Source organism: Phyllobates terribilis, unplaced genomic scaffold (genome assembly GCF_046119375.1).
Source record: "Phyllobates terribilis strain yellow unplaced genomic scaffold, ASM4611937v1 Scaffold_8__6_contigs__length_399053987, whole genome shotgun sequence".
Taxonomy (NCBI): domain Eukaryota; kingdom Metazoa; phylum Chordata; class Amphibia; order Anura; family Dendrobatidae; genus Phyllobates; species Phyllobates terribilis.
Window position 1 is genome coordinate 393596820 of NW_027362768.1, and position 21156 is coordinate 393617975.

General features: G+C 58.1%; 1 protein-coding gene across 1 annotated transcript in view; it reads right to left on the reverse strand.

Moving 5' to 3' along the window:
• Positions 1 to 12729: 12729 nt before the first annotated feature.
• The window catches only part of EMC3 (ER membrane protein complex subunit 3), a 53559-nt gene continuing 45132 nt past the window's right edge, over positions 12730 to 21156 (reverse strand). Inside the window, exons 4-8 of the mRNA XM_073645215.1 lie at positions 20866 to 20970; positions 19917 to 19998; positions 15314 to 15393; positions 13278 to 13360; positions 12730 to 13165 (exon numbers count right to left, since the gene is read on the reverse strand). Coding sequence (XP_073501316.1) covers positions 13037 to 13165; positions 13278 to 13360; positions 15314 to 15393; positions 19917 to 19998; positions 20866 to 20970 — 479 coding nt within the window. The 3' untranslated portion in view covers positions 12730 to 13036. The remainder of the gene's footprint in view (positions 13166 to 13277; positions 13361 to 15313; positions 15394 to 19916; positions 19999 to 20865; positions 20971 to 21156) is intronic.

Consider the following 21156-nt stretch of genomic DNA (forward strand, 5'->3'; position numbering starts at 1 on the left):
CCGTGACCACCTGCCTGTCCAGAGACTCTCGCCCGCTCACCTAGGAGCGCTCACCAGCCACCAGCCCGCTGCCCTTCTACCCAGAGACTGTCCCTGTCACTTGCCGTGAATACCTGCCCCTCTACCCAGAGACTGTCCCTGTCACTTGCCGTGACTGCCTGCCCGTCTTCCCTGGGAGCCACCCGCTTCCTCACAAGGACTGCCCCCTTGTATAGTTGCACAGAGGTTCCACCTCCCAGACCCGTTACAGTTTGCTCGGGCCATGGAACCCGGTGGCCCCCAGATCTCCGATCTGCACCAGGAAGTCTTACGTCAGAAAACTCAGCAGGAGGTGGTACTGTCCTATCTACGGTCCGTTAATTCTCGTCTAGGCGCATTGTGTGACTCGTCTATTTCTACCTCTGGTCCAGCCGTGCCCATTCCTGCGGTACCGCAATCCAGTCGCTTCATGGTACCCGACTATGGACCTCGGCTTCTGGCACCTCCACGCTTTGCCGGCGAACCTACTTTAGCTCGGGGTTTCATAAACCAGTGCACCCTGCACTTTGAGCTATTGGCATACCAGTTCATCTCCGACCGGGCCAAGGTGGCCTTCATCATGTCCCATCTCACTGGGGAGGCACTGGCATGGCTAAATCCCCTGTGGGAGAGAGGGGATCCCCTGGTGTCCGACCGGCCGTCTTTCCTCGCTGCTTTCCGGAAAGTCTTCGATGAACCTGGACGGAAAACCTCTTCTGCCTCCTCTCTGCTACGTCTCCGCCAAGGGAGTCTCACCGTGGGCCAATATGCCATACGGTTCTGCACCCTCGCTTCTGAGCTTGCCTGGGAAAATGAGGCTCTGGTGTCCGTCTTCTGGGAGGGTCTTTCTGGTCGGATTAAGGACGAGTTAGCTGGTCGGGACATTCCTACCACTCTGGATGACCTGGTGTCACTAGCTACCCGGATTGACATCCGGTTCCAAGAACGTGCCAAAGAGACTACCTGGGAGAAAGACTTTTCTTGCTCTGCTCCTACTTCCCTGAGACCTGCCTCTCAACCAGTCACTCCGCGGGCGCTCTCGCCTGAACCTATGCAGATCGACCAGACCAAGATGGTCAGATCTCGCCAAGAATCTCGCCGAGCCGAGGGAAGCTGTTTCTATTGTGGCAGTATGGAGCACTTCATCCGTTCCTGCCCGGAAAAGCCGGGAAACGCCAGTGTCTAGGACCGCTCGGAGAGGTCGTCCTAGACCAAAGTAAGCCCTCTCCCTCTCTGACTTTACCGGTCTCTATTGCTTGGGGAGAAAACCATCACTTTGAACTCGCCCACCTGGATTCTGGAGCTGCTGGAAACCTCATCTCCCAGTCTCTGGTAGAGAGATACCGTATTCCCACCAAGTCCCTGGCTGAACCATTATCAGTCGCCTCCGTGGATGGAAGACTTCTCTCGGAGACCATCCTGCTCGTCACTGAACCCATAACCCTGCAGGTGGGAATGCTGCACTCTGAGGAAATCTCATTCCATGTGCTGTCCGGACTTTCTCACTCCCTGTTGCTAGGTCTACCTTGGCTCCAGACACACGAACCCGTATTGAACTGGCGATCCAGTGAAGTACTCCGATGGGGTCCAGACTGCCATAGGACCTGCCTGGTTCCGGTCCGCCCAGCTCGCCCTCCGCCAACTCCAGCTAATTTACCAGGTCTCCCGGCTCCTTACTGGCCCTATGTGGACGTCTTCGGTAAGAAGGAAGCAGAGACGTTGCCACCCCATAGGCCATATGACTGCCCGATCGACCTGGTACCTGGCTCCACTCCTCCCCGTGGGCGTATCTACCCGTTGTCTGCAGCCGAGACCCGGGCCATGTCTGAGTACATTGAAGAGAATCTGGCTAGGGGATTTATCCGAAAATCTATCTCCCCGGCTGGAGCCGGATTCTTCTTTGTCAAAAAGAAAGACGGCTCGCTACGTCCCTGTATTGACTACAGAGGACTCAATCTCATCACGGTTAAAAATAAATACCCCCTTCCGCTCATCTCTGAGTTATTTGATCGTCTTAAAGGCGCCAGGATCTTCTCCAAGCTGGATCTACGCGGAGCATATAACCTGGTCCGTATCCGTCAGGGAGACAAGTGGAAAACAGCATTTAATACCCGGGACGGACACTATGAGTACCGTGTGATGCCCTACGGTCTCTGCAATGCTCCCGCCGTCTTCCAAGAACTGGTCAACGACATCTTCCGTGACCTTCTTTACTCCTGCGTGGTGGTATACCTGGACGACATCTTGGTCTTCTCTCCGGATCTTCCCACACACCGGAGGGATGTTCGTCAGGTCCTGCTTAGGCTCAGGCAGAACCACCTCTATGCTAAATACGAGAAGTGCCTTTTTGAGCAGACCTCTCTTCCTTTCCTGGGCTATGTTATCTCCCAGACAGGCTTGCGAATGGATCCCGAGAAGCTCTTTGCTGTCCTAAAGTGGCTCCGTCCGGAGGGCTTGAAGGCGATACAGCGATTCCTGGGCTTCGCTAATTACTATCGTCTCTTCATTCCTCACTTCTCGTCACGGACTGCGACCATATCTGCGCTCACCCGTAAGGGAGCAAATCCCAAGGTATGGTCATCCGAAGCTGAGGAGGCCTTCCTTTCCCTGAAACAAGCCTTCTCCTCTGCCCCTGTGCTGCACCGTCCGGACTGCAACAAACAGTTCTACCTGGAGGTTGATGCCTCCTCCTCTGGAGCCGGAGCGGTGCTCACCCAAAAGTCTTCCTCCGGGAGAATGGTAACCTGCGGCTTTTTCTCTAAAATCTTCTCCTCCTCTGAGCGCAATTACTCCATAGGAGACCGAGAACTGCTTGCCGTTAAATTGGCGCTGGAGGAATGGCGTTACCTGCTTGAAGGGGCTCTATACCCGGTGATCATCTACACGGATCACAAGAACCTGGCATATCTCCAAAATGCCCAGAGACTTAATCCATGTCAGGCCCGGTGGTCTTTGTTTTTTGCCCGCTTCGATTTCATCCTTCATTTCCGCCCGGCGGACAAAAATGTCAAAGCTGATGCCTTGTCCCGATCCTTCCTGTCCTCCGACCAAGAATAGGAGCCTATGCACATTATCGACCCCTCCAAGGTGATGAATGTGGCCCCCTTGGATTTGACTCGTCTTCCACCCGGCAAGACGTTCGTGGCGCCTCCAGACCGTGAGAGGGTTCTTCGCTGGGGTCATTCTTCTAAACTAGCCGGCCAAAAGAAGACCTTCCTACTCATTTCCCGGCATTACTGGTGGTCTACCCTGCGTAAGGATGTGGTAGACTTCGTCTCTGCCTGTTCATCTTGTGGCCGCAACAAAGTTCCCAGACACTTACCAGCTGGTCATCTCCTGCCGCTTCCCATACCTGTTGCCCCGTGGCAACACATCACTATGGACTTCATTACCGATCTTCCTGTCTCTGCCGGGTGTACTGTCATTTGGGTGGTCGCTGACCGCTTCTCTAAAATGGCCCACTTCATTCCCCTGCCTGCTCTTCCGTCTGCACCTGAGCTGGCTAAGGACTTTATTCGCCATATCTTCCGTCTCCATGGCCTACCCCTCCACATCGTGTCGGATCGAGGGGTTCAGTTTACCTCACGCTTCTGGAGAGCCACAGGTAAACTGCTGGACGTCACCCTGGACTTCTCCTCCGCTTACCACCCTCAGTCCAATGGTCAAGTGGAGCGGATCAATCAGATCCTTACCAGCTATCTCCGGCACTTTGTTAATGCCCACCATTCTGATTGGGTGGACCTCCTCCGTTGGGCCGAATTCTCTTACAATTGTCAGGGTCAGAAAGAATATTTTTTTATCCACTTTTATACTTTTATACGCTTTGCTTATGTACTAACCACCATTTTGTGTCTTATAACAATAAGCTTTCCTTGATACGTGTTACTTAGATCGAAACTTATGCTAAGATGGCGCCAGTATCAACCAACACCTATTTCAGAGAAATGAAACCGGATCATCAACTGACGGTTGCAATATCTGCCCAGAGACTGAGTTAAGGAGACATGGACCAATCATGAGTGGCCGGATACTAGACATTTATGGCTTACCCCGCCCCGAACAATCCCTTTCCCCTCCCCATTATGTAGTGTATTTAGGTTTGTGCATGCGGAAATAAAGGCAGAACATTGCTGAGATCGTGGCTTGCCAGTAGTCTTCTGAGTATGCTCTGAGTTTGAACCAGCTCGTTGTCGGACTCATTCTTTGAATAATTGACCCATGCTCATAGCCTTAATTTGGAGTGACTAGAGGACGAGTGGATTGTCGTTACGACCCCGACACAATAACCACGAGAGCGAATCCTCTTCCAAATCCCCGTTCTTTATTGTCTTTGGCCAGCACCTCCGGATTCCGTTTCCCGTCTCCGCCCTGTGGACAACCCTGCCGCGCAGTCTCTTGTCAGCGAGTTTTCTACCATTTGGGAGAGTACTAGGTCTGCACTTCTTCAGTCCTCCGAGCGGATGAAGCGATATGCTGATAAGAGACGTCTGGATCCGCCTCAATTCCGTCCGGGAGACAAGGTTTGGCTCTCTTCCAAACATGTTCGGCTCAAGATACCCTCCAACAAGTTAGGTCCTCGCTTCATCGGTCCTTTCGAAATCCTCAGGCAAATTAATCCAGTGGCCTACAACTTAAAACTCCCGGCCACCTTACGGATTCCCAACTCCTTCCACGTATCTCTCCTCAAACCCGTTGTCTTTAACTCTTTTTCCAACAATCCAGGTACTCCTCCTGCTCCGATTTCCGCTGAAGACGTCTTTGAGGTAGAAAGTATTCTGGCCACTAAGAGGGTAAGAGGAAAGACCTTTTTTTTGGTAGATTGGAAGGGGTTTGGTCCTGAGGAGAGAACATGGGAGCCCCGGGAGAACATCCATGCCCCTCTCATCCTTGCTAAATTTCTCTCTGGCCTAAAAAAGGGGGGGCCTAAAGGGGGGGTACTGTAACGTCGGCGTCCCTGGGAGCGCTCACCTGCTACCTGCCTGCTAGCCTACCTGGAGGCTCTGCTGTCACTTGCCGTGACCACCTGCCTGTCCAGAGACTCTCGCCCGCTCACCTAGGAGCGCTCACCAGCCACCAGCCCGCTGCCATTCTACCCAGAGACTGTCCCTGTCACTTGCCGTGAATACCTGCCCGTCTAACCTGGGAGCCACCCGCTTCCTCACAAGGACTGCCCCCTTGTATAGTTGCACAGAGGTTCCACCTCCCAGACCCGTTACAGATTGTACCGTGTGCGGAGAGGACTGCAAATATACTGCGTGGGGAAAAGACTGCGATTGTACCGTGTGCGGAGAGGACTGCAAATATACTGCGTGCAGAAAGGACTGCAAATATACTGCGTGCGGAGAGGACTGCAAATATACTGCGTGCGGAGAGGACTGCGATTGTACCGGGTGCGGAGAGGACTGCGATTGTACCGGGTGCGGAGAGGACTGCGATTGTACCGGGTGCGGAGAGGACTGCGATTGTACCGGGTGCGGAGAGGACTGCGATTGTACCGGGTGCGGAGAGGACTGCGATTGTACCGGGTGCGGAGAGGACTGCGATTGTACCGGGTGCGGAGAGGACTGCGATTGTACCGGGTGCGGAGAGGACTGCGATTGTACCGGGTGCGGAGAGGACTGCGATTGTACCGGGTGCGGAGAGGACTGCGATTGTACCGCGTGCGGAAAGGACTGCGATTGTACCGCGTGCGGAAAGGACTGCGATTGTACCGCGTGCGGAAAGGACTGCGATTGTACCGCGTGCGGAAAGGACTGCGATTGTACCGCGTGCGGAAAGGACTGCGATTGTACCGCGTGCGGAAAGGACTGCGATTGTACCGCGTGCGGAAAGGACTGCGATTGTACCGAGTGCGGAAAGGACTGCGATTGTACCGAGTGCGGAAAGGACTGCGATTGTACCGCGTGCGGAAAGGACTGCGATTGTACCGCGTGCGGAAAGGACTGCGATTGTACCGCGTGCGGAAAGGACTGCAAATATACCGCGTGCGGAGAGGACTGCAAATATACCACGTGCGGAAAGGACTGCGATTGTACCGCGTGCGGAGAGGGCTGCGATTGTACCGCGTGCAGAGAGGGCTGCGATTGTACCGCGTGCGGAGAGGGCTGCAAATATACTGCGTGCGGAGAGGACTGCAAATATACTGCGTGCGGAGAGGACTGCAAATATACTGCGTGCGGAGAGGACTGCAAATATACTGCGTGGGAAAGGACTGCGATTGTACCACGTGATGAGACGACTGCGATTGTACCGCGTGCGGAGAGGACTGCAAATATACTGCGTGTGGAAAGGACTGCGATTGTACCGCGTGATGAGAGGACTGCGATTATACCGCGTGTGGAAAGGACGGCGATTGTACCACGTGATGAGAGAACTGCGATTGTACCGCGTGCGGAGACGACTGCGATTGTACCGCGTGCGGAGAGGACTGCAAATATACTGCGTGTGGAAAGGACTGCGATTGTACCGCGTGATGAGAGGACTGCGATTATACCGCGTGTGGAAAGGACGGCGATTGTACCACGTGATGAGAGAACTGCGATTGTACCGCGTGCGGAGAGGACTGCGATTGTGCCGCGTGCGGAGAGGACTGCGATTGTACCGCGTGCGGAGAGGACTGCGATTGTACCGCGTGCGGAGAGGACTGCGATTGTACCGCGTGCGGAGAGGACTGCGATTGTACCGCGTGCGGAGAGGACTGCGATTGTACCGCGTGCGGAGAGGACTGCGATTGTACCGCGTGCGGAGAGGACTGCGATTGTACCGCGTGCGGAGAGGACTGCGATTGTACCGCGTGCGGAGAGGACTGCGATTGTACCGCGTGCGGAGAGGACTGCGATTGTACCGCGTGCGGAGAGGACTGCGATTGTACCGCGTGCGGAGAGGACTGCGATTGTACCGCGTGTGGAGAGGACTGCAAATATACTGCGTGCGGAAAGGACTGCGATTGTACCGCGAGATGAGACGACTGCGATTGTACCGCGTGCGGAGAGGACTGCGATTGTACCGCGTGTGGAGAGGACTGCAAATATACTGCGTGCGGAAAGGACTGCGATTGTACCGCGAGATGAGACGACTGCGATTGTACCGCGTGCGGAGAGGACTGCGATTGTACCGCGTGCGGAGAGGACTGCAAATATACTGCGTGGGGAAAGGACTGCGATTGTACCGCGTGATGAGACGACTGCGATTATACTGCGTGTGGAAAGGACGGCAATTGTACCACGTGATGAGAGAACTGCGATTGTACCACGTGCGGAGAGGACTGCGATTGTACCGTGTGTGGAGAGGACTGCGATTGTACCGCGTGCGGAAAGGACTGCGATTGTACCGCGTGCGGAAAGGACTGCGATTGTACCGCGTGCGGAAAGGACTGCAAATATACCGCGTGCGGAGAGGACTGCAAATATACCGCGTGCGGAGAGGACTGCAAATATACCGCGTGCGGAAAGGACTGCGATTGTACCGCGTGATGAGACGACTGCGATTGTACCGCGTGCGGAGAGGGCTGCGATTGTACCGCGTGCGGAGAGGGCTGCGATTGTACCGCGTGCGGAAAGGACTGCGATTGTACCGCGTGCGGAAAGGACTGCGATTGTACCGCGTGCGGAAAGGACTGCGATTGTACCGCGTGCAGAAAGGACTGCGATTGTACCGCGTGCAGAAAGGACTGCGATTGTACCGCGTGCAGAAAGGACTGCGATTGTACCGCGTGCAGAAAGGACTGCGATTGTACCGCGTGCAGAAAGGACTGCGATTGTACCGCGTGCAGAAAGGACTGCGATTGTACCGCGTGCAGAAAGGACTGCGATTGTACCGCGTGCGGAAAGGACTGAAAATATACTGCGTGCGGAGAGGACTGAAAATATACTGCGTGCGGAGAGGACTGCAAATATACTGCGTGGGGAAAGGACTGCGATTGTACCGCGTGATGAGACGACTGCGATTGTACCGCGTGCGGAGAGGACTGCAAATATACTGCGTGTGGAAAGGACGGCGATTGTACCACGTGATGAGAGAACTGCGATTGTGCCACTTGCGGAGAGGACTGCGATTGTGCCACTTGCGGAGAGGACTGCGATTGTGCCACTTGCGGAGAGGACTGCGATTGTGCCACTTGCGGAGAGGACTGCGATTGTGCCACTTGCGGAGAGGACTGCGATTGTACCGCGTGCGGAGAGGACTGCGATTGAACCGCGTGCGGAGAGGACTGCGATTGTACCGCGTGCGGAGAGGACTGCGATTGTACCGCGTGCGGAGAGGACTGCGATTGTACCGCGTGCGGAGAGGACTGCGATTGTACCGCGTGCGGAGAGGACTGCGATTGTACCGCGTGCGGAGAAGACTGCGATTGTACCGCGTGCGGAGAAGACTGCGATTGTACCGCGAGATAAGACGACTGCGATTGTACCGCATGCGGAGAGGACTGCAAATATACTGCGTGCAGAAAGGACTGCGATTGTACCGCGAGATGAGACGACTGCGATTGTACCGTGTGTGGAGAGGACTGCGATTGTACCGCGTGCGGAGAGGACTGCAAATATACTGCGTGTGGAAACGACTGCGATTGTACCGTGTGCGGAGAGGACTGTGATTGTACCGCGTGCGGAGAGGACTGCGATTGTACCGCGTGCGGAGAGGACTGCGATTGAACCGCGTGCGGAGAGGACTGCGATTGTACCGCGTGCGGAGAGGACTGCGATTGTACCGCGTGCGGAGAGGACTGCGATTGTACCGCGTGCGGAGAGGACTGCGATTGTACCGCGTGCGGAGAGGACTGCGATTGTACCGCGTGCGGAGAAGACTGCGATTGTACCGCGTGCGGAGAAGACTGCGATTGTACCGCGAGATAAGACGACTGCGATTGTACCGCATGCGGAGAGGACTGCAAATATACTGCGTGCAGAAAGGACTGCGATTGTACCGCGAGATGAGACGACTGCGATTGTACCGTGTGTGGAGAGGACTGCGATTGTACCGCGTGCGGAGAGGACTGCAAATATACTGCGTGTGGAAACGACTGCGATTGTACCGTGTGCGGAGAGGACTGTGATTGTACCGCGTGCGGAGAGGACTGCGATTGTACCGCGTGCGGAGAGGACTGCGATTGAACCGCGTGCGGAGAGGACTGCGATTGTACCGCGTGCGGAGAGGACTGCGATTGTACCGCGTGCGGAGAGGACTGCGATTGTACCGCGTGCGGAGAGGACTGCGATTGTACCGCGTGCGGAGAGGACTGCGATTGTACCGCGTGCGGAGAAGACTGCGATTGTACCGCGTGCGGAGAAGACTGCGATTGTACCGCGAGATAAGACGACTGCGATTGTACCGCATGCGGAGAGGACTGCAAATATACTGCGTGCAGAAAGGACTGCGATTGTACCGCGAGATGAGACGACTGCGATTGTACCGTGTGTGGAGAGGACTGCGATTGTACCGCGTGCGGAGAGGACTGCAAATATACTGCGTGTGGAAACGACTGCGATTGTACCGTGTGCGGAGAGGACTGTGATTGTACCGCGTGCGGAGAGGACTGCAAATATACTGCGTGCGGAAAGGACTGCAAATATACTGCGTGCAGAAAGGACTGCGATTGTACCGTGTGCGGAGAGGACTGCAAATATACTGCGTGCAGAAAGGACTGCAAATATACTGCGTGGGGAAAGGACTGAGATTGTACCGCGTGATTAGACGACTGCGATTGTACCGCGTTCGGAGAGGGCTGCGATTGTACCGCGTGCGGAGAGGGCTACAAATATACCGCGTGCGGAGAGGACTGCGATTGTACCGCGTGCGGAGACTACTGCGATTGTACCGCGTGATGAGAGGACTGCGATTGTACCGCGTGATGAGAGGACTGCTATTGTACCGCGTGCGGAGACGACTGCGATTGTACCGCATGCGGAGACGACTGCGATTGTACCGCGTGCGGAGACGACTGCAAATATACCGCGTGCGGAGAGGACTGCGACTGTACCGCGTGCGGAGAGGACTACAAATATACCGCGTGCAGAGACGACTGCGATTGTACCGCGTGCGGAGAGGGCTACAAATATACCGTGTGCGGAGAGGACTGCGATTGTACCGCGTGCGGAGACGACTGCGATTGTACCGCGTGCGGAGACGACTGCGATTGTACCGCGTGCGGAGACGACTGCGATTGTACCGCGTGCGGAGACGACTGCGATTGTACCGCGTGCGGAGACGACTGCGATTGTACCGCGTGCGGAGACGTCTGCGATTGTACCGCGTGCGGAGAGGACTGCGATTGTACCACGTGCGGAGAGGACTGCGATTGTACCGCGTGCGGAGAGGACTACAAATATACCACGTGCAGAGACGACTGCGATTGTACCGCGTGCGGAGAGGACTACAAATATACCGCGTGCGGAGACGACTGCGATTGTACCGCGTGCAGAAAGGACTGCGATTGTACCGCGTGCGGAGAGGACTACAAATATACCGCGTGCGGAGACGACTGCGATTGTACCGCGTGCGGAGACGACTGCGATTGTACCGCGTGCGGAGACGACTGCGATTGTACCGCGTGATGAGAGGACTGCGATTGTACCGCGTGATGAGAGGACTGCGATTGTACCGCGTGATGAGAGGACTGCGATTGTACCGCGTGATGAGAGGACTGCGATTGTACCGCGTGATGAGAGGACTGCGATTGTACCGCGTGATGAGAGGACTGCGATTGTACCGCGTGATGAGAGGACTGCGATTGTACCGCGTGATGAGAGGACTGCGATTGTACCGCGTGATGAGAGGACTGCGACGTGCGGAGACAACCGATTATACCGTGTACGGAGATGACTCCTTGATAACTTTTTTTTTTTTTGCAATCTGCAGAAATTCACTATTTTTATGACTTGTCCTGTGATCCGCTAATTAGTGGCTGACTATTCATGGGGGCTTTGTTTCTGCAGACTAGTCATCCTACTAATGGTGATCCCCCACTGTGGCTGGAGGAACAAGACCCTGCATAGCATCACAGCCCCCCTGACAAGCTGCCATAAGTGGGGGCCTTCACCTCGGCGTCACCTGTGCACTGCGCCGGACCAGAATGGGGAAGTGACCGCTGTGAATGCAGATCTCTCTCCATGCTGGACAGATCCAGACTCCTGTAAAGCGCTTTTCTGCCATTCCTGACATGGGTTGCACAAGGCAAACGGCCACGCGGTGTCTGTCTCCAGATCGCCCTGTGACGACCTCTGGGGCGCCCGGTGTCTGCCTCCAGGGCGCTGGTGACCTCCTCTAGGGCGTGCAGCGTCTGTCTCCAGGGTGCCCGGTGACCATTTCGGGGTGCACGTTGTCTTCCTCCAGGGCGCCCGGCGATCTCCTCTGGGGCTCCCGGTGTCTGCCTCCGGGGCGCCCCTTGCCCTACTTCGGGGCGCCCGGCGACCTCCTCTGGGGCGTCCGGTGTCTACCTCCGGGGCGCCCGGCGACGTCCTCCGGGGCGCGCGGTGTCTGTCTCCAGGGCGCCCGGCGATGTCCTCCGGGGCGCGCGGTGTCTGTCTCCAGGGTGCCCGGTGTCTGCCTCCAGGGCATGCGGTGTCTGCCTTCCAGCGCGCCCGGTGACCTCCGGGGAGTGCGGTGTCTCCCTCCAGGGCGCCCGGTGACCTCCTCCAGGGATCGCAGTGACCACGTTCAGTATTCGCTGCAGAGAAACACTCAAAGTACAGATGCTGCAAATATTTGACTGCTTCACATCTGCAAGGAAAAAAACAAGCTGCGTCCACGAGACATCTCGAATCTCATTACTTTGCTGCCACTAAGAAATCCTTCAGGTTTTGTGGCAAAAAAAGCAGCAAAAATGCAGCAAACACTTGTGCAGACCTTTGGGCCATGTTCACACGTGCCATTTTTCGATGCATATCAAAAGCTGCAAGATCTCAGAAATCTCCTGCAGACACTTTTTTCCTCTCTGAATTTGAGACCTGCAGTGTTTGAAGTCGGCAGACGCCAATTTTTTCAGTATTTTTGCAGCATTTCTTTTTTACCCATAGAAAGTAACAAGCAAGTAAAAAAAGCTGCAAAAAACGCAACGTCATTTTTGGTGAATAAAACTAACTTTATTAAACATGTTCTGTAGACAAAGCGTCGTGTGATCTGCACCCAAACAACGCGCTGAAAAACTGGTTGTTTTGAATGTAGCGTATTTACTGCCACGAGGATTGCAGGGAAAAAAAAGACCACAGCGAATACTGTGTGTGAACATGGCCTTAGTCAGATCTGTGCAGCAGCACTACAGGAGGTTATCCCACTGCAACAACAGCGGACGACCCCCGCGCGTAGGACGACGGCAGACGACCCCCGCGCGTAGGACGGCGGCAGGCGACCCCCGCGCGCAGGACGGCGGCAGGCGACCCCCGCGCGCAGGACGGCGGCAGGCGACCCCCGCGCGCAGGACGGCGGCAGGCGACCCCCGCGCGCAGGACGGCGGCAGGCGACCCCCGCGCGCAGGACGGCGGCAGGCGACCCCCGCGCGCAGGACGGCGGCAGGCGACCCCCGCGCGCAGGACGGCGGCAGGCGACCCCCGCGCGCAGGACGGCGGCAGGCGACCCCCGCGCGCAGGACGGCGGCAGGCGACCCCCGCGCGCAGGACGGCGGCAGGCGACCCCCGCGCGCAGGACGGCGGCAGGCGACCCCCGCGCGCAGGACGACGGCAGGCGACCCCCGCGCGCAGGACGACGACGGCAAACAACTGGTAATTATAAAAGATTTATTAGGTTAGAGATAAATAACGTAACAAAAACTGAGGATAAACAAGGGGCCGAGACCACCGGAGCCCCCGATTCACAGCAGGAATCAATGACCTAATTACTAACCAGCAATGATGGGAGTATTAGCAGAATGTGGCCGACATTACAGCCCCGGGGTCTCCATACTGTAATCAGGAGTGAGGGGGCCGCAGACTATGCTCAAGTGGTCAGGTGAGGTCTGAAGTGACCCACAGGGAAACTGAAGGCAGACTACAACCACCATCCTTCTCTACCGTAGGTGCCCACCGACTCAGAACATGGAGGTCTGCAGTTCTCTCTTAAACATCCCCTCAAAGTTCAGGTCCATCCCCATCAGTTCTTCCTCCAGGTCGTCCAGCGCCCACTGGTGGTCAGTGAGCTCCAGCGCTTCCCACTCCGTCTGATAACAGAGAGAGAGAGAGAGAGACAGGTGTGTGCGCACTGTGGAATCAGCCGGCGGATCCCCCATCGCCCGGTCCCAGGGCCGCAGCCAACAAGATGGCAGCACTCACCTTAAACGCCTTGTTAGTGTCAGCGGGCATCGCCATCGCCGCGCCGGTCATCTGCTCCTGCATCACCCGGGACTGGTCCGCAGCTGGGAATGAAACACAGGATACTACACCTCCCATCATCCCCCTGTGCCCCAGACATGACACACGGGATACTACACCTCCCATCGTCCCCCTGCGCCCCAGACATGACACACGGGATACTACACCTCCCATCGTCCCCCTGCGCCCCAGACATGACACACGGGATACTACACCTCCCATCGTCCTCCTGTGCCCCAGACATGACACACGGGATACTACACCTCCCATCATCCCCCTGCGCCCCAGACGTGAAAGACTGGATACTACACCTCCCATCGTCCCCCTGCGCCCCAGACATGACACACGGGATACTACACCTCCCATCGTCCCCCTGCGCCCCAGACATGACACACGGGATACTACACCTCCCATCATCCCCCTGTGCCCCAGACATGACACACGGGATACTACACCTCCCATCGTCCCCCTGCGCCCCAGACATGACACACGGGATACTACACCTCCCATCGTCCTCCTGTGCCCCAGACATGACACACGGGATACTACACCTCCCATCATCCCCCTGCGCCCCAGACGTGAAAGACTGGATACTACACCTCCCATCGTCCCCCTGCGCCCCAGACATGACACACGGGATACTACACCTCCCATCGTCCCCCTGCGCCCCAGACATGACACACGGGATACTACACCTCCCATCATCCCCCTGTGCCCCAGACATGACACACGGGATACTACACCTCCCATCGTCCCCCTGCGCCCCAGACATGACACACGGGATACTACACCTCCCATCGTCCCCCTGCGCCCCAGACGTGAAAGACTGGATACTACACCTCCCATCGTCCCCCTGCGCCCCAGACATGACACACGGGATACTACACCTCCCATCGTCCCCCTGCGCCCCAGACATGACACACGGGATACTACACCTCCCATCATCCCCCTGTGCCCCAGACATGACACACGGGATACTACACCTCCCATCGTCCCCCTGCGCCCCAGACATGACACACGGGATACTACACCTCCCATCGTCCTCCTGTGCCCCAGACATGACACACGGGATACTACACCTCCCATCATCCCCCTGCGCCCCAGACGTGAAAGACTGGATACTACACCTCCCATCATCCCCCTGCGCCCCAGACGTGAAAGACTGGATACTACACCTCCCATCATCCCCCTGCGCCCCAGACGTGAAAGACTGGATACTACACCTCCCATCATCCCCCTGCGCCCCAGACGTGAAAGACTGGATACTACACCTCCCATCATCCCCCTGCGCCCCAGACGTGAAAGACTGGATACTACACCTCCCATCGTCCCCCTGCGCCCCAGACGTGAAAGACTGGATACTACACCTCCCATCGTCCCCCTGCGCCCCAGACGTGAAAGACTGGATACTACACCTCCCATCGTCCCCCTGCGCCCCAGACGTGAAAGACTGGATACTACACCTCCCATCGTCCCCCTGCGCCCCAGACGTGAAAGACTGGATACTACACCTCCCATCGTCCCCCTGCGCCCCAGACGTGAAAGACTGGATACTACACCTCCCATCATCCCCCTGCGCCCCAGACATGACACACGGGATACTACACCTCCCATCATCCCCCTGCGCCCCAGACATGACACACGGGATACTACACCTCCCATCGTCCCCCTGCGCCCCAGACATGACACACGGGATACTACACCTCCCATCGTCCCCCTGCGCCCCAGACATGACACACGGGATACTACACCTCCCATCGTCCTCCTGTGCCCCAGACATGACACACGGGATACTACACCTCCCATCGTCCCCCTGCGCCCCAGACATGACACACGGGATACTACACCTCCCATCATCCCCCTTCACACTACCGCGCTGCCCTGCCACCGTTCATGGTCCTCACCAGGCAGAGGAAGAAGAGGGTCAGACTGTGATGTGAGTAATGATCTGCGCATCACAGCCCAGGCAGTGGGGGGCGCTGCTGATCACTTCTTACCATTGTCCTGGCCCAGGATCAGTGAGTAAATGCTCCTCAATCCAAACACATTCAGAAAGTACCAGGAGGCTGAGCTGACCCTGCAGAGAGAAGTGAAGCGATCAGCGGTGCGCACCGGGGCAGATCACTGCTGTGCAGAGGGATGGGGCAAACATGACCGCTGGACGCGGGGCACAGGGGGCGGCCGGACACCCATGACCGCTGGACGCGGGGCACAGGGGGCGGCCGGACACCCATGACCGCTGGACGCGGGGCACAGGGGGCGGCCGGACACCCATGACCGCTGGACGCGGGGCACAGGGGGCGGCCGGACACCCATGACCGCTGGACGCGGGGCACAGGGGGCGGCCGGACACCCATGACCGCTGGACGCGGGGCACAGGGGGCGGCCGGACACCCATGACCGCTGGACGCGGGGCACAGGGGGCGGCCGGACACCCATGACCGCTGGACGCGGGGCACAGGGGGCGGCCGGACACCCATGACCGCTGGACGCGGGGCACAGGGGGCGGCCGGACACCCATGACCGCTGGACGCGGGGCACAGGGGGCGGCCGGACACCCATGACCGCTGGACGCGGGGCACAGGGGGCGGCCGGACACCCATGACCGCTGGACGCGGGGCACAGGGGGCGGCCGGACACCCATGACCGCTGGACGCGGGGCACAGGGGGCGGCCGGACACCCATGACCGCTGGACGCGGGGCACAGGGGGCGGCCGGACACCCATGACCGCTGGACGCGGGGCACAGGGGGCGGCCGGACACCCATGACCGCTGGACGCGGGGCACAGGGGGCGGCCGGACACCCATGACCGCTGGACGCGGGGCACAGGGGGCGGCCGGACACCCATGACCGCTGGACGCGGGGCACAGGGGGCGGCCGGACACCCATGACCGCTGGACGCGGGGCACAGGGGGCGGCCGGACACCCATGACCGCTGGACGCGGGGCACAGGGGGCGGCCGGACACCCATGACCGCTGGACGCGGGGCACAGGGGGCGGCCGGACACCCATGACCGCTGGACGCGGGGCACAGGGGGCGGCCGGACACCCATGACCGCTGGACGCGGGGCACAGGGGGCGGCCGGACACCCATGACCGCTGGACGCGGGGCACAGGGGGCGGCCGGACACCCATGACCGCTGGACGCGGGGCACAGGGGGCGGCCGGACACCCATGACCGCTGGACGCGGGGCACAGGGGGCGGCCGGACACCCATGACCGCTGGACGCGGGGCACAGGGGGCGGCCGGACACCCATGACCGCTGGACGCGGGGCACAGGGGGCGGCCGGACACCCATGACCGCTGGACGCGGGGCACAGGGGGCGGCCGGACACCCATGACCGCTGGACGCGGGGCACAGGGGGCGGCCGGACACCCATGACCGCTGGACGCGGGGCACAGGGGGCGGCCGGACACCCATGACCGCTGGACGCGGGGCACAGGGGGCGGCCGGACACCCATGACCGCTGGACGCGGGGCACAGGGGGCGGCCGGACACCCATGACCGCTGGACGCGGGGCACAGGGGGCGGCCGGACACCCATGACCGCTGGACGCGGGGCACAGGGGGCGGCCGGACACCCATGACCGCTGGACGCGGGGCACAGGGGGCGGCCGGACACCCATGACCGCTGGACGCGGGGCACAGGGGGCGGCCGGACACCCATGACCGCTGGACGCGGGGCACAGGGGGCGGCCGGACACCCATGACCGCTGGACGCGGGGCACAGGGGGCGGCCGGACACCCATGACCGCTGGACGCGGGGCACAGGGGGCGGCCGGACACCCATGACCGCTGGATGCGGGGCACAGGGGGCGGCCGGACACCCATGACCGCTGGACGCGGGGCACAGGGGGCGGCCGGACACCCATGACCGCTGGACGCGGGGCACAGGGGGCGGCCGGACACCCATGACCGCTGGACGCTGGGCACAGGGGGCGGCCGGACGCCCATGACCGCTGGACGCGGGGCACAGGGGGCGGCCGGACGCCCATGACCGCTGGACGTGGGGCACAGGGGGCGGCCGGACGCCCATGACCGCTGGACGCGGGGCACAGGGGACGGCCGGACACCCATGACCGCTGGACGCGGGGCACAGGGGGCGGCCGGACACCCATGACTGCTAGACGTGGGGCACAGGGGGCGGCCGGACGCCCATGACTGCTGGACGCGGGGCACAGGGGACGGCCGGACACCCATGACTGCTGGATGCGGGGCACAACTCCCTCTATAACGGTCCATTTCCCGCCTGACTGCACCTAATAGGGGGCAATTCACAAAGGACAGACACAATCATGAAGAGATGACGATCAGCCCGCGCTTTCTCCGCACACTATAGATGTTCAGTGATGTTTCGGTGGTCTTCCGGTGCTGTCCAGCCTCGGATATGGACCCCACTGTGCCAGTGATGCGTGTTTTCAGGTCAGAGCCTGTGGTTGGGGACGGATACATGGAGGTCGCCCCTCAGAAAGAGGTCACAGAGGAGAGGAGATCTGGTGATCATGGTGTCCGGTGACAATGCATCACTGACACAGGAGGCCACGTCCCAGGATGGAGAACACAGGACGATCGCCGGACCGCTGCGCAGTCACCATAGAGATACAAGGTGGATACAGCGTGCATCTCTGTCATTAACACCGAGGATGTAATCAGATGACAACCAGTAATGGAGCACATCTCCGTGCACATGTGGTGTCGTCACACATCTCCCTCTACACGTGGTGCCGTCACACATCTCCGTGCACATGTGGTGTCGTCACACATCTCCCTCTACACGTGGTGCCGTCACACATCTCCCTCTACACGTGGTGCCGTCACACATCTCCGTGCACATGTGGTGTCGTCACACATCTCCCTCTACACGTGGTGCCGTCACACATCTCCCTCTACACGTGGTGCCGTCACACATCTCCCTCTACACGTGGTGCCGTCACACATCTCCCTCTACACGTGGTGCCGTCACACATCTCCCTCTACACGTGGTGCCGTCACACATCTCCCTCTACACGTGGTGCCGTCACACATCTCCCTCTACACGTGGTGTCGTCACACATCTCCCTCTACACGTGGTGCCGTCACACATCTCCCTCTACACGTGGTGCCGTCACACATCTCCCTCTACACGTGGTGCCGTCACACATCTCCCTCTACACGTGGTGTCGTCACACATCTCCCTGTACACGTGGTGTCGTCACACATCTCCCTGTACACGTGGTGTCGTCACACATCTCCCTGTACATGTGGTGTCGTCACACATCTCCCTGTACATGTGGTGCCGTCACACATCTCCCTGTACATGTGGTGCCGTCACACATCTCCCTGTACATGTGGTGTCGTCACACATCTCCCTGTACATGTGGTGCCGTCACACATCTCCCTGTACATGTGGTGTCGTCACACATCTCCCTGTACATGTGGTGCCGTCACACATCTCCCTCTACACGTGGTGCCGTCACACATCTCCCTCTACACGTGGTGCCGTCACACATCTCCCTCTACACGTGGTGTCGTCACACATCTCCCTCTACACGTGGTGCCGTCACACATCTCCCTCTACACGTGGTGCCGTCACACATCTCCCTCTACACGTGGTGTCGTCACACATCTCCCTCTACACGTGGTGTCGTCACACATCTCCCTCTACACGTGGTGTCGTCACACATCTCCCTCTACACGTGGTGTCGTCACACATCTCCCTGTACACGTGGTGTCGTCACACATCTCCCTGTACACGTGGTGTCGTCACACATCTCCCTGTACACGTGGTGCCGTCACACATCTCCCTCTACACGTGGTGTCGTCACACATCTCCCTGTACACGTGGTGTCGTCACACATCTCCCTGTACACGTGGTGCCGTCACACATCTCCCTCTACACGTGGTGCCGTCACACATCTCCCTGTACACGTGGTGCCGTCACACATCTCCCTGTACATGTGGTGTCGTCACACATCTCCCTGTACACGTGGTGTCGTCACACATCTCCCTGTACATGTGGTGTCGTCACACATCTCCCTGTACACGTGGTGTCGTCACACATCTCCCTGTACACGTGGTGTCGTCACACATCTCCCTGTACACGTGGTGTCGTCACACATCTCCCTGTACACGTGGTGTCGTCACACATCTCCCTGTACATGTGGTGTCGTCACACATCTCCCTGTACATGTGGTGCTGTCACACATCTCCGTGCACATGTGGTGTCGTCACACATCTCCCTGTACATGTGGTGCCGTCACACACACCGCTGTGCCGTGGTCTGTGTCATCCATGATGCAGATACAATTCTGTGCTCTTATTGTCCCTTTCCGCAGCTTTCTGCTTCTACAATGGTGTTCTTCTATCTGCACTAGGTCTGTCCCCCCCTCGGTGCTCGGATGTCTTCTCTCCGGCAACGTCGCTCCCTCCTACCATGTTGGACGTTTTTAGCATTTTCCATATTTAGGAAATACATTGACTTCTTTATGTAGCAAGTGCTGAGAGTTGTGGATAGGAGTGGTGTCATATGTGGCGCTCGGGTCATGGTGACTGTAGAAACACAGCGATGGTGCTGAGCCATGTAATAACAGAGCACCTCCGGACAGTCTGCGTTTCTTACCAGGAGGCGTCCAGTGACAGCAGCTCGATCCCCTGCTGTAACATGGGCTTGAAGCGCAGGGTGAGGGGGAAGGGGACTTTAGCTAAAACAACCAGAGAATGAGACAATTAGAAGAGGATCTCATTCTACTCGTCACCATCCTCCCCCATGTTGCCATCTTCCACCACTTTGTCATCCTCTACCTCGTCACCATCCTCCTTCTCCACTTCATCTTCCTCCTCCACATCGCCATCCTGCATCCTCATCTTCCTCCACGTCGCCTTCATCCTTCTCCCCCACTTTCTCCTATGCCTCATCATCCTCATCTTCTTGCTCCACCTCTCCAATTATCATCCTTCCTTCCTTATCCTCCTCCCCATCATCCTCCACCCCTATCCTCCAGTCCCTACTCCTCCACTTCATCCTCCATCCCTCTGCGCTTTCTATTCATCAACCCCATCCTACTCCTCATTCTACTCTTCATCATCCTACTAGTCACATTCATCCTCCTCCCCCTCCTTATCACTCCTCCTCCTCTTTACGCTCCTCCCCAACGATCATCCTCTTCCACATCACCCTCCTGCTATAGATCCTCATCCCCATTCTCCTCCTCCTCCACCTCATCCTCCACTTCCTACTGCTCATCCCCATCCTCCTTCTTCACTTCGTCCTACGCCTCGTTGCCATCCTCCTTCACTTCATCCTACGCCATTCTCAGTCTCCACTTCATACTCCTCCTCGTCGGTATCCTCCTTCTCCACTTCCTGCTCCCCCCCATCATCCTCCTGCTCCTCCTCATCCAGAACTCATCCTCCTCAATGATCATCTTCCCCATCCTCCTCTTCCTCCCCATTGATCTCTTCCTCATCATACTCCTCAATCCTCATACTTCTGCTCATCCACCGCCTACTTCTCGTCCCCTTCATCCTCCAATTCATCCTCCTCCTGCTCTTCCTTCTTCATCACTCACTTGTCACAAATCCAGAGAAGGTCATATTGATCCATCCTCCGATGAGGATCATGGGCAGCACATTAGTCACATTCCCCTTCATCATATCCGTCAGCATTGTGGGATCTGAGAGGTCAGAGTAAAAAAAAATCAGTCCTCCATCAAATTACAGTGAATGTGCGGATGCCCCATAACCTTGTCATATACAGCTAAACCTCACATACTAAATACAAAGTGATTCGGTGGAGTGCCCCTGTACCCATGTTATACAGTCATGGCCGAAAGTGTTGGCACCCTTGAATTTGTTCCAGA